The 12,355-nt window shown below is 37.7% G+C and overlaps 1 protein-coding gene across 1 annotated transcript in view; it reads right to left on the bottom strand.

Moving 5' to 3' along the window:
* CTNNA3 (catenin alpha 3) overlaps positions 1 to 12,355 on the bottom strand; it is a gene marked incomplete at its 3' end in the record, with an annotated part of 1,944,816 nt that overhangs the window by 1,881,061 nt on the left and 51,400 nt on the right. Inside the window, exon 2 of the mRNA XM_007940725.2 lies at positions 9,218 to 9,410. Within this exon, the coding sequence (XP_007938916.2) occupies positions 9,218 to 9,410 (193 nt within the window). The remainder of the gene's footprint in view (positions 1 to 9,217; positions 9,411 to 12,355) is intronic.

The following is a 12,355-nucleotide window of genomic DNA, read 5'->3' as shown; positions in this document are numbered from 1 at the left end:
TTACAATAGCCAAAAGATGGAAACAACCTAGGTGTCCATCAACTGAGGAATGGATAACCAAACTATGGTACATAAACACAATGGAATACTATGCAACCCTAAAGAATGATGGAAAATCTGCAAAACACTGCACAATGTGGATGAACTTGGAGGACATTATGCTGAGTGAAATAAGTCAATCACAAGAGGACAAATATTGCATTAATCTGTTATTGTAAAAGTCAAGGAAACTTTTATCTATGGAAGGAAATTTTCTTTGTTGGTTACCAGGAGTGGGAGGGGAGGGGAGGGAACACTGTAAAAAATAAAAAATAAAAATAAATAAATAAAATAAAGGTTTGTAAAGGGCTTATGGAAGATGGTGAATTCAGTTTATACACAATGAGTGTAAGGTAATACCAAAACAACCAAGTGGTATCATCCAGAAAATGGTTAAAGCAGTGATGTTGCTTACAGTGTATATCATTATTCACTGGGAAAGAAGGACATAGAGTTTCAACTAGTGTGGTAAGCACTGAGCATTCTCAATAATGACCATTATTTCTGGGGATGAGTTAACCATGATTGCCCATGTGTTAATGTAGGCAAATGATTGAGAAGCACTTAGGGTTTGGCAGTGGAACTTTATATGCACAAACGGTGCTAAACAATTGACAGCATAGCAGCTATAATTAAAGTTGTAAAAATGTAAAAGCTCTCCAAGGAAAGGAGAGAAGACAGAAATGAAAAGGCCTAAGACTTAAGAAAAATCATAGTATGAACATCTTTACCAGTTAAGCTAAACTACCATTTGGTTTTAATAACACTCCAGAAAGTCTAGAGTCCATGAGAATTTGAAATTCTGTTCTGCATTTTCCTCCTTTAGATCAGGATTCTTCTATAGAATCTTTGATCAAAATGTTCAGTAATTGTAGCCAGGTACAATTTAGTTCTGGTCTCATGGCAAAGGAAGCAGTTGTTTGTGTCTGCCTTGAGCACTATGCTATTTTAAGATCTATCTATATGGCATCAAATTGAGTAAAGCAAGTGGAAAGATTAAATAGGTAAATTAGGGGGCAATGAGTTTATGTGAATGGGGAGGAACAACTTGAAGAAGGAAAGTGAGAATGGCTGTACAACACAAATAATATAATCAATGTCACTGAATTATACACATAGAAATGGTTAAATTGGTAAATATTTTGCTGCATATTCTCAAAAACAAACAAAGTAAAATATTAAAAAAAAAAAAAAAAACCTAGGAGAGGGAATACTTCAAAGATTAAAAAAACACTATGGAGTAGTTCTTTGTCATATGTTGTCGCTATGAGTTAAAATCAATTCAGCAACACCCAACAACAATAAAAACACAAGGGGCGGGTGGGAACAGGAATAAGAACAGGAGTAGCAGAAGTGGGAGGTATTGCTTAAGTGGCACTGAGTTTCTGCTAAGGGTGATGAAAAAATCTGGAAACAGACAGTGGTGATGGTTGCACAATATAGTAAATATATCTAAGGTCACTGAATTTTAAACATAAAACTGATTGAAATAGAAAATCTCCTGTTATATATATTTTATCACAATGACAAAATATTTTTAATAAACCATAATTGGAAAGCAAGAGGAAAAAGAAGTCAACAGAGGAAAGAAAAGGAGGATAAAGAAAGGTACTAGAAGGATGGTATGTACAATGTACTAAAAAAAGGAAAATAAGTTTTAAGGTAAGTAAACAAGTGCAAAATGCAGTCAAGGTGTTGAAGACAATTAAAACTATGCAAAAATCATTGGATTTAACAATATATAGGCCAAGGCAGTAGAATAGAAAAGGTGGAACAGCATTGGGGCTTAAGAAGGAAGTAAATCAAAAAGGAAATGGAATTTTTATTGACTGTATGCCACTCATCAAGTGGCATAATAAGCTAATATGGGTGAAGAAAAAAACCTGCTAAAAGGAAGATAGATGAACATGCCAAAAAAAATAACTGTAGAATAAAAGTCTCTCAAGAGAAAGGAAGAAATGAGCTAGGATCCAGAGAATGATTAGAAAGATTCGTTTTAAAGAGTAAAAAGAACATCATTTCCACTGAAACTGAAAAAAGAGATGAGAACAAAGAGTCACGGACAGAAATTCTAAAGGCCCTTATTCCTGACCGGAGAAACTGGCAACAGTACAATGCACTCTTTAACACTAGAACGTGCAACAAAACGATAATGTTCAGATCCATCTTCTGGGAGCATGAACATTAGAGTCAGTATTACACTTACTCTGTTACCTTTGCACACATTTATGAAATGGCTTACGAAAGGTTCTGACTCTCAGGCTGTGGTAGACAGCCCTAGCTAATATATGAAGCACCCTTTGATCTCAGACCCTTTCCCACCCTTTCTGGACTACATTTTAGCTTCTTTGACTCTTCACTTACAAATCAACCTGTGAACATGCATTAAATCTTTGTTCCTATATTCAAATTATACATCAAAGTAAATTATACATGGCTTACAGAATTTCTTTCACTTTCAAAATTGACATTACTGTTATTTCTTAAATCGGCCTATCTATATTTCATAAATACAGCATTATCAAATGACTGAAAACTGTTATGGCTGCATGCACACACAAGTGCACTTCCCAGCTGCCTATACAACACCTCAACATGAGTGACACTGAAGTTTGCTGAGAACATCAAATGCACTATAAGTAAAGCTTGATGTAGATTTTTCAAGTGATCGCTGAGGGATACCATGTAGAGTATTTTCCAGCAATTAGTAGTTTACAAGCAATGTAACTAATTAGCTCATCAGTCTTCAATGGAAGTGTTTCCATAAACATTCTGCCAGCTACAAGACACCATGTATGCATGCTAAAACGTGTTAGAACAAGATTTCATCATTCCTTTTCAAATGAATAATGAACTACATCTTCTGAAGCACATTTGGTTGAAAAAGACTACTGTATGTGACTTACTGTTTATCTAAGAACACACTCAAGATATGATAACAGTTAAGTGCATACAACATCAACATAGCAATAGATGGAAATATTGTGGGCAGCAGCTGTTATGTCTGAAACCATATATAGTCTGTGAGTAGCTGGTGGTAAATACCAAACATTTTATCTAAGTCTTAACCATAATGTTGTTGAGCAGAGTGGATGGAGCTTACCTGACCTATTCCTTAGGGCCAGTTAACTAAGATTTTAACCACTCTTCTCTTTTATAAGTAACTATTAACTATAGCTGAATTTAGAAGGATAGGACTTTTCAACACAGGTGAGCCAAAATGGACATGAGTCAATTAAAAAACATCTCTATTTTTCCTAGAATACAGTTCATTTCCCTATCCAAAAAAAAAAAAAAAAAACATTCAATTCAAACAAGGATACCATTTTAAGTGTTCAAAATTGGAAACTTTTTATAATGGCATTTGTTGTTTCAATAAGTACCCCAGGATGCTGAAAGAAAGATTAATTACACTTCCAGGATGCCATTTTCCAGGAATAATCTTTTGTAGAAGTAATCATTTTTGCTGTTAATGTAGATGATATACCTCTTGACTCTTTATTCCTGATGGGGAAAAAAATCAGCAAACCTGGGATCTGCGGGGAAATGAAGAAAAACTATGAAAATGCAGAAAAAAGAATAAATAGAAACACTAGATGCACTTACGCCTTGAATGCATGTATTGTGCACATGAGGAATGTATACATTTTTGACACAAAGCTTTATTTCTCACCAGGAAGGGAGACAGTCCCTAGCTTTCATCCACATCACCTCCCCTGCTAGAAATATGCAGGAACATGCAAAGTGAGGCAAGTTGTCAGCTGCTGCAGACCTAAGCTTTACAAACGTGCAGTTGGGTGGCTCCTGAATTAATAGACTAGATAATATTGCATTTCTTATAATATAAAATACCATAGCTTCATGTTTGAGAAGGAGAGCTATACTTAGAAGGGCCCTGAAAGAGTCAAGAACTCCTCATTAATCTTCCTCACCCTCCAACTGGATCATGATGGCCTTAGTGGAGTCCCACAATTAAAAATAGACAGGAAGGATTTTGGCAGTGGCAGCCTTCCAATAAATTTGCAAGTCTCCTCCCACCTGACATACATGAACATGAAGTCCACAGTGCATGTTTCTAATTGCTAGCTCTGGTAAGCATAACTGACAAGACTACAGATGTCAGACTACATAGTCCAGCTCCAAATAATTCACACCAAAGAACAGAGGCTTGACTAGCTCCATGATCCACCTGTGCAGGCTTCCTGACTTGTCTGGACAGTATACAAAAGAGTTGTACCTTAATCTTTCTAAGAACACTGTTCTCTCAAATTAATTATCCCATGTACATTAAGGAACAAATGTTTTTGTATTTATTGTATTTTATTTGGAATCCAGAACTGTGTAAAGAAGTAACATGTAACTTCATGTAAAGAAGTTAATATTTGTGTGAGAAAAACAATGCATAGTAATATTATTTTTAAATATTCCAAGGACAAATAAGCCTGATGCCCTTTAAAAATTAAAAGTGAGTCTGCTTCTCTGAATGGGATCACAATAGGCATTCTCAGAGAGAGTGGGAGAAAAATGTGGAACAAAACGCAAAACAATAAAAATGATCAGGCTTACTGGTTAGATGAAGACTGGCTGAACCCCTGAGATTATGGCCCTTCGACATCCCTCAAGCCTGGAACTGAACTCACCGCCATGGCTCAACTTTCAGGCAATCCATAGACAGCCCAGTAAGGTGAACAGTAACACTAGAAGGGTGTGCACTCATTAGGACAATAAACCATATACCAGAACAAGAGGGCACTATTTGCCCAGGGATAGAGTAAGGAAGACAGAAGGGGATGGGAAGGATGAAGGAAGGAGTAGACCTGGGAAGGAAGTGGGAGAATGCTGTTGCATCATGGAGATTGCAGAGATGTCACAAAACAGAATGGGTATGGATTGTTGAGCAGAAAACCAATTTTCTCTGTAAACTTTCACCCAAATCACAATTTAAAAAAATGTGAGTCTCTGCTTTACTTGTTTATTGCCCATCTTACCCACTAAAAAAGCATCAACTCCATGAAGGCAAGCCTTGTATGTCTAGTTCACTTCTGTGAACCCAAGACAAAGTATACAGGCTGACCCATAAAAGAGTTCCAATGATATTTTAAAGAAAAGCAATTCACTGGAAAAGGCCAGCCTTGACATAGACCACAGACCATATGAACAAAATGTAGTACATACATACAGCGTAACAGTACACATCCATAAAGAGCAATGAAGTTCTGATATATGCTACAACATGAATGAACCTGGAAAACATTATGGTAACTGATATAAGTCAGATATAAGGGCCAGATATTGTATGAAATATCTAGAATAGGCAAGGCCAAGACTAGGGACTTGAGGAAAGGGGAAAGGGAGTCACTGAGTTGAAGGGACACTGAATTGGAAATAGATAATAGTGACGGGTGCACAGCATCACAATATGGTGAATGTAATAAAAGTCACTGAACTGTACACTTAAAAAAGGCTAAATAGCCACACACAAAAAACATGAAAGAAAGAAAACAAAGAAATTGAAGGTGGCAAATTCCAGTTCTGGTAACTATAAGTAAAGTAGCATGTATTTACCTAACCCTCTCCTAAATACAGACAAAATACAGAAAACAACTCTTTGAAGGCACTTGAGAATAATCAAAAGCAGGCAACTGGGGACAACTTGACCCTTAAAATAGGAAAAAATATACTGATGGAGAGTTCCATTTATATGGCATTATATAGGCATAACTATAGAGGAAAGCTATGAGATCACGAGTGACCATAAGCAGTAGCATCACTAGGGGAACACAAGGGGGTGTGGCCACACTGGATGACACTCAGAAGGAGATGACATCAAAATGACTGTCTATAAATTTCTGTTTCAGCAGAAATTTATTATTTTTTATTTAAAAAATATATCTCTATAGTTAGTTACAACAACAAAAACACTTTTTGTAAGCCTGACTTACATGCATCAATATACCTACAAAGATAAAATTCTTGCTAATTTAATTTTTTGAACCTTCTAATCTCAAAGGAGCTCTGGTAGCACAATGCTCAGGCATTTGACTACTAACCAGAAGGTTGGTGGTTCACACCCACCAGCCACTCTGTGGAAGCAAGAGTGGGCAATCTACTTCCTTCAAGATTTTCTGCCTTGGAATCCCAATGGAGGTCGCTATGAGTAGGATCGACTCACTGGCAATGAGTTTGGTTTTTTTTTTTTTTTTTTTGGTAATGTCCTCAGGTCATTGTTGTCATTATTACCCAATTACAATGATGCTTCTAATTGCATCATTGTTTGAACAGTACATGTTGTTTTCACTGCTGCCAGTGGGTTTATAGTCACTGATTTTGTCAAATTTTCTGGTGTTTTAGCTATAATATATGGTAAGTAGTAAACCTATATTAATTCTTTTTTAAAAATGAAGTAGTAATCACGGAAAAAAGAAAAATCAAAAGTCTTCCACTTAGCTACTAATAATGCTATAATTCAATTAGAAAGATTGGCAAAACAATTTTGCTGTTTGTATTCATATCAAAGAAATTATATTTAAGCAATTTAAAACTACATTTATCACAGATTATTCTATTATTAAAATTGATAATAAATATTACTAAGGATTCTGTATGATCTGGTGCATGAGGAGTCTATGGGTGGGGGGTGGGGAATGACACCATGAGTTATCGCACTGGGTGATACCAGCCCTAATGGTGCCACTGACCATAAGTAATCACTTACAGTGCAGCCCACCTTTTGCTGGACTTCTACAATTTACCTTTCTTTTCACCATCCACCCTTTATTCATGTTCCATCTCTCACAAGCAATTCTGTTAGGTAACCAAAATGTCCACATTATTTATTCAAGTCTAGACCTAAAGCCACCAAAGATAATGAAACTGAATCTTATAGTAAATTTACATTAAGTAAATTTATGTCTTTATAAGAAGAGAAAGTTTCTAAATTTTCCCAAAATCCTTCTTGAAAATTAGTCAATAACTATATCAACAAAAATACACTGTACTCCCAAATTTTTTCACTTTTCAAAATATTTCAAACTTTTTAGTTGCTCTTCTTTAGTCTTTCATACTGTGCCACTGGGAAAAACCCTTTTAAAAAGAGAGCGAAAAAACAAAGAAGGAAACCATTTAAAATTTGTTTCCAGTATTATACAGTGTTATTTGGATCTAAATGCATTGTCCTTACACTTCAACCCCATCACTGAGCTGATGTTCCTCCTAAGTTTTGGGGAACAGAGCTCTCACTGTCACTATCTCTACTCTCCATAGGATAAGCACTGGGCATTCCCCAGATTCCAGAACCATGTGCATCTCACTGCTTCCCTCCCACACACAAGTGGCAGTAGTTCAATTTGGCAGTTTATCAAAAAGCATCAGAGTATAAAGCACTTGGTGATCTTTAACCAAATGCATCTGCTGCATAGACAGCATATGCCATATATAATCTCACATATTATATCAGAGGGAAAGATAAACTGCATAATCCTAGAATTCACATATTTCTCTTTAAAATAATTTACTTTTATTGAGCTAAAAAGGTTGGTTGACTTAGTTTAAAAAAAAAAAAAAAAACTCCATCTCATGCCAATTACTGTTCCCTTCTAAGAACGACCAACTGTTTACAGGAAGTTTATAGAAACTATGAGTTTGCTGGACTTAGAGACCAAATGGGAGCTCTGGTAGCATAGTGGCTAAGGCACTTGACTGCTAACCAGAAGGCTGGCGGTTCAAATCCACCAGCCACTCCTCGGAAGGAAGGTTGGGCAATCCTACTTCCGTAGTGATACTGCCTCGGAAACCCAAGGAGGGGTCGCTATGAGTCGGGGCCGACTCGACGGCAAATAACAACAACAACAGAGACCAAATAGAAGGGAGAGTGGAATGAGAGGAAAGAGTTTAATATGACTTGTTGACTAAGTGACGGTAGTATCAGGGCAGAAAACACAGGGGAAAGATAGATCTGAGGTGATGGGGAGCAGGTAGGAATGATGAATTATTCAAATCATCATGGGCCTCATGTTTTCTATATATTGTGTGATAAATTCCTACAAAATTTAAATTGTACATAAATAATAAATCCCCCGTAGCATACATTTGCTCTGAAGATTGTTATGGCTTGTACAGATTTTATAATTATTTAATTAGCAAAGATTTCTTGGTTTCTTTAGTTAGGCACTTAGCTGTCAACAAAAGGTTGGCAGTTCAAGTCCATCCAGAGAAACCTCAGAAGAAAGGCCAGTGATACACTTCAAAAAAATCAACCATTGGACACAGTTCTACTCTGACACACAGGGGGTCACTCTAAGTCAAAGCTGACTCTGAGCAACAGTGTATTTTTAGAGGGGAGGGGGAATATTTGCACATGCAAAACATTTCACAAAACGATACTGCCTTGGAAACTCAAGGAGAGATTGCTATGAGTCAGGTCCGACTCAATGGCACATAACGATAACAATAACAAACAAGAAAATTCAGTTTCCTTTTCTTCTCCAAATATTTCCTTGCAGCAAGCTGATATATGCAAAATCATTCCACTGATTAAAGTACTTTGAGGCTCTTTTGAAAATAACCTGAAGATGAGACTTACACTGAAAAGGAAATTATTGTATTATCAAAACTAAGTGCATCAAAAGGTGAAATAAATACTTTTATTATGTAACGTTTGCACAGCACCAACACAATTTCTGCAGTTTCTTCCCCCACCACTAGTCATAAGAGAAAAACGTTTAGCAAATCTAGACCTGCAGAAAATTGAAAAATAAAAAAGTACTTCTGAAGTGGTCAGGTCTGAAACTTCTATCTCCGACTGCTTACAAGGAACTTTATAATTTATTTATGTATTGGTAAATATGTCTTCAGCTTCATTAGTCATTTCTCATTATAGTCTATGACAAAATATATATATATATATATGCTCTTCTCATTGTTTATTACAGATAACTATGGCTTGATGGGGTAAGAAGTTGCCTGGAGAGACTGAACAACTGAAAGAAAAACCAGGAGTGGGACACTGAGCCTTGGAGCTGTCTAATGAACCATTCTGCCTCACACTGCTAGTTCCTTAAAGCTCTATGTAAGACTAATAAACTGAACCCAACAAAAACAAAATGCACACAAATCTAGCGTACTTAACTAACACCTCAAGGATATACGATCTGCTTGTGGCCAGCAGTGGAGTACTCACTTTCTTTGCGAACTTCCTCAAGTGCAGCAGTAAGCTCTTCCTTTAAAACAGTGGCTTCCTGGGCAATCTTCTCTCCCTTGTCTAATAAATTCCAGGTTGCTTCCTCCACAGAAGCTAGAAGAACTCTGGCTCTTTTTGAACGTCCTTTTTTCCTATTGGAAGGATTCTGGGGACAATTTACAAGTGTGGTGACCTAAAACAGAAAATTATAAATCACTTACTAGATAAATTGTAAGAACACAGTCCTTGGATATCATAGCCTAGAGCAAAAGGAAATACTTCACAGTAACGTAATTCATTCCCTGCACTGTTAGTACATTTCCAAAAGTCAAGTCAAGGTACCAATAGAAACAGCATCATCCACCACTGTGTTTCCAACTGAAGAGAGACAAATAGATGGTTGGAAGGAAGAAAGGCCCATAAAGACTATTAGAGCAATGCTTCAAAAAACAGATTGTTGTACCAAATGTGAGTGATCAACATGGTGGCATTGAGGAAGAGGAAGACATAGAGAGGTACATAGGAGGTGCAGAAAACAAAGATGAACCTTTTTGCACATATAGTACTGCGTTGTCAGTGAAGGCAAAGACGGGTACACAGGTGGATAGATGGGTAGACTGGCTGAACTATTAGGTATGTCTATGCAGCAGGGAGTGTACCCAAGTTCATGTGTACGGTTGGCAGACAATGGTTCTACAAGTGTATTTGTATGTTCTGTAAGAATTCCCAGGGGTATAGTGGAGCTGACAAGGGACAAGGGTGTAGTCACTTCATGGTGACCAAGCTGGCCAGCTACCCAGAGGGAGCAAGTAGTTGAACCTGTGGACTCAGGACCATAGTCACAGGGGACATCAAGCTCAATTGGCATAATATACTACACAGGGCATTGTTCCACCTCCTACTTTGGTGAGTAGCAACTGGGATCTTAAAAGCTTGCAAGCAGCCATCCAGATGCAGCAATGGGTCTCTCCTCATCCAGAGCAGGGAAGAGTGAGGAGGGCCGGAGATTCATGGAGGCAGTTGGTCCTCATGACTGGTACACGATGCGATCCTCAGCCTATGTGACTACAAGACCAGAAGAACTAGATGGTGCCCAGCTACCAATGTCAACCACTCAGAGGGGGATCTATGTAGGAGATCCTTGATAGAGAGGGAGAACAAAGTGGAACAAAACTCAAAATCATTTGGAAAATAAAAAGAGGGGGGGATCAGGTTTGCTGGTCTGATAGAGCCTAGTGCAACCACTGAGACAATGGTCCCTAGCTGCCCTTCAGGTCTGGAATTTAACCCACACCTATGGCTTCCAGCCAAACAAAAGACAGACATATGAGTTGAACATGTACATGAGGTAGATACATTCCTTGGAGAGGACAATCATGGGAGAAAGAAGGGCTGTTTATCCACAGGGAGACAGTTCAGGGGGCAGGAGTACATGGAGGAATGGACACAGGGGAAGAGGTAATTATCAGGAGGAAGTGGGAGGGGAGCTGTTGCATTGGGGTAAATTGTAGTCAATGTCATGAGACAGCATGTGTGTGAACTGCTGTATGGAAAGTGAATTTGCTCTGTAAACTTTTACCCAAATCACAATTTTAAAAAAAAAGGCACTATAAATGCAAAAAAAAAAAAAAACAACAGATTGTGTGTATACTGTTTTAATTATGGAAATTCCAAATAAAAAAAAATATAGAGAACCTTGATGAAACTGTCAAAATGAGAAAAGTAGAAAATTATATATCTAAAAAATATCAGATAATTATAAGGTAAAATTTATATCATCTTGTAGCCAGTAATCCATATTAAGGTGAAGGTAAAAAATAATAATTAATCAGTAAGCATTATGCTATTTAAATTGAGACTAGAGATCACTATTATTAAAAAAGAGAGAGAACGGAAAAAAAACACTCCAATACACACAGAATAGTAGTTCTCTTAGAGAAACTATTATGGATAAATTTCGTTCCCAAAAGGACAGGCTGAAGGCCTAACCCACAGTACCCCTGAATATGACCTTGTTTGGAAAGAGAGTCTTTGAAGATGTTATCAGTTAACATGAGGTCATACTGGAGTACTGTTGTTGTTGTTGTTGTTGTTAGGTGCCATCAAGTCATCTCCAACTCATAGCGACCCTGTGCACAGCAGAATGAAACAACACCCAGTCCTGCACCAGCTCCGTGATCCCTGCTATACTTGAGCCCATCACCGCAGCCACTGTGTCAATCCATCTCGTTGAGGGCCTTCCCCACCCTCCACGACCCTCCACCTTACCAAGCATGACATCCTTCTCCAGGGAATGGTCCCTTCTGACAACACGACCAAAGTAGGTGAGATGAAGTCTGGCCATTCTCGCTTCCAAGGATTATTCCGGCTGCACTTCCTCCAGGACAAATCTGTTAGTTCTTTTAGCAGTCCATGGTACTTCCAGCATTCTTCTTCAGCCCCACAACTCAAAAGCATCAATTCTTCTTTGGTCTTCCTTTTTCGATGTTCAGCTCTCACATGCATATGAAGTGATTGAAAATATCATGGCATGTGTCAGATGCAACTTAGTCCTCAGAGAGACATATTTGCTCCTCAGCACTTGAAAGAGGTCTTTTGCAGGCGACTTGCCCAGTGCTATATGTCATCTGATGTCCTACTGCTGCTTCCATTGTCATCGACTGTAGAACCAAGCAATGTGAAGCTTTGACAACTTCAATCTTTTCTCCATTTATCATAATGCTGCTTATTGGTCCAGTTGTGAGGATTTTTATTTTCTTTATATTGAGATGTAATCCATACTGCAGACTGCAGTCTTCAATATTCATCAGTAAGTGCTTCAAGTCATCCTCACTTTCAACAAGCAAAATTGTGTCGTCAGCATATGACAGGTTGTTAATGACTCTTTCTCCAATCTTGATGCCACATTCTTCTTCACATAGTCCGGTTTCTCGGATTATTTGTTCAGCATATAGATTGAATAAGTATGGTGAGAGGATACAATCCTGATGCACTCCCTTCTTGATTTTAAACCATGCACTATCCCCTTGTTCTGTTCAAATGACAGCCTCCTGGTCTATGTACAAGTTCCTCATGAGTACAATTAAGTGTTCTGGAATTCCCAATCTCCTCAATTTGTTATGATCCACACAATCAAAT

Source organism: Orycteropus afer, unplaced genomic scaffold, assembly GCF_000298275.1.
Source record: "Orycteropus afer afer isolate SDZICR_OR568_19922 unplaced genomic scaffold, OryAfe1.0 scaffold00070, whole genome shotgun sequence".
NCBI classification, from domain to species: domain Eukaryota; kingdom Metazoa; phylum Chordata; class Mammalia; order Tubulidentata; family Orycteropodidae; genus Orycteropus; species Orycteropus afer.
Note: the sequence above shows the minus strand (reverse complement) of the source record. Positions and strands in the feature narration are given on the sequence as shown.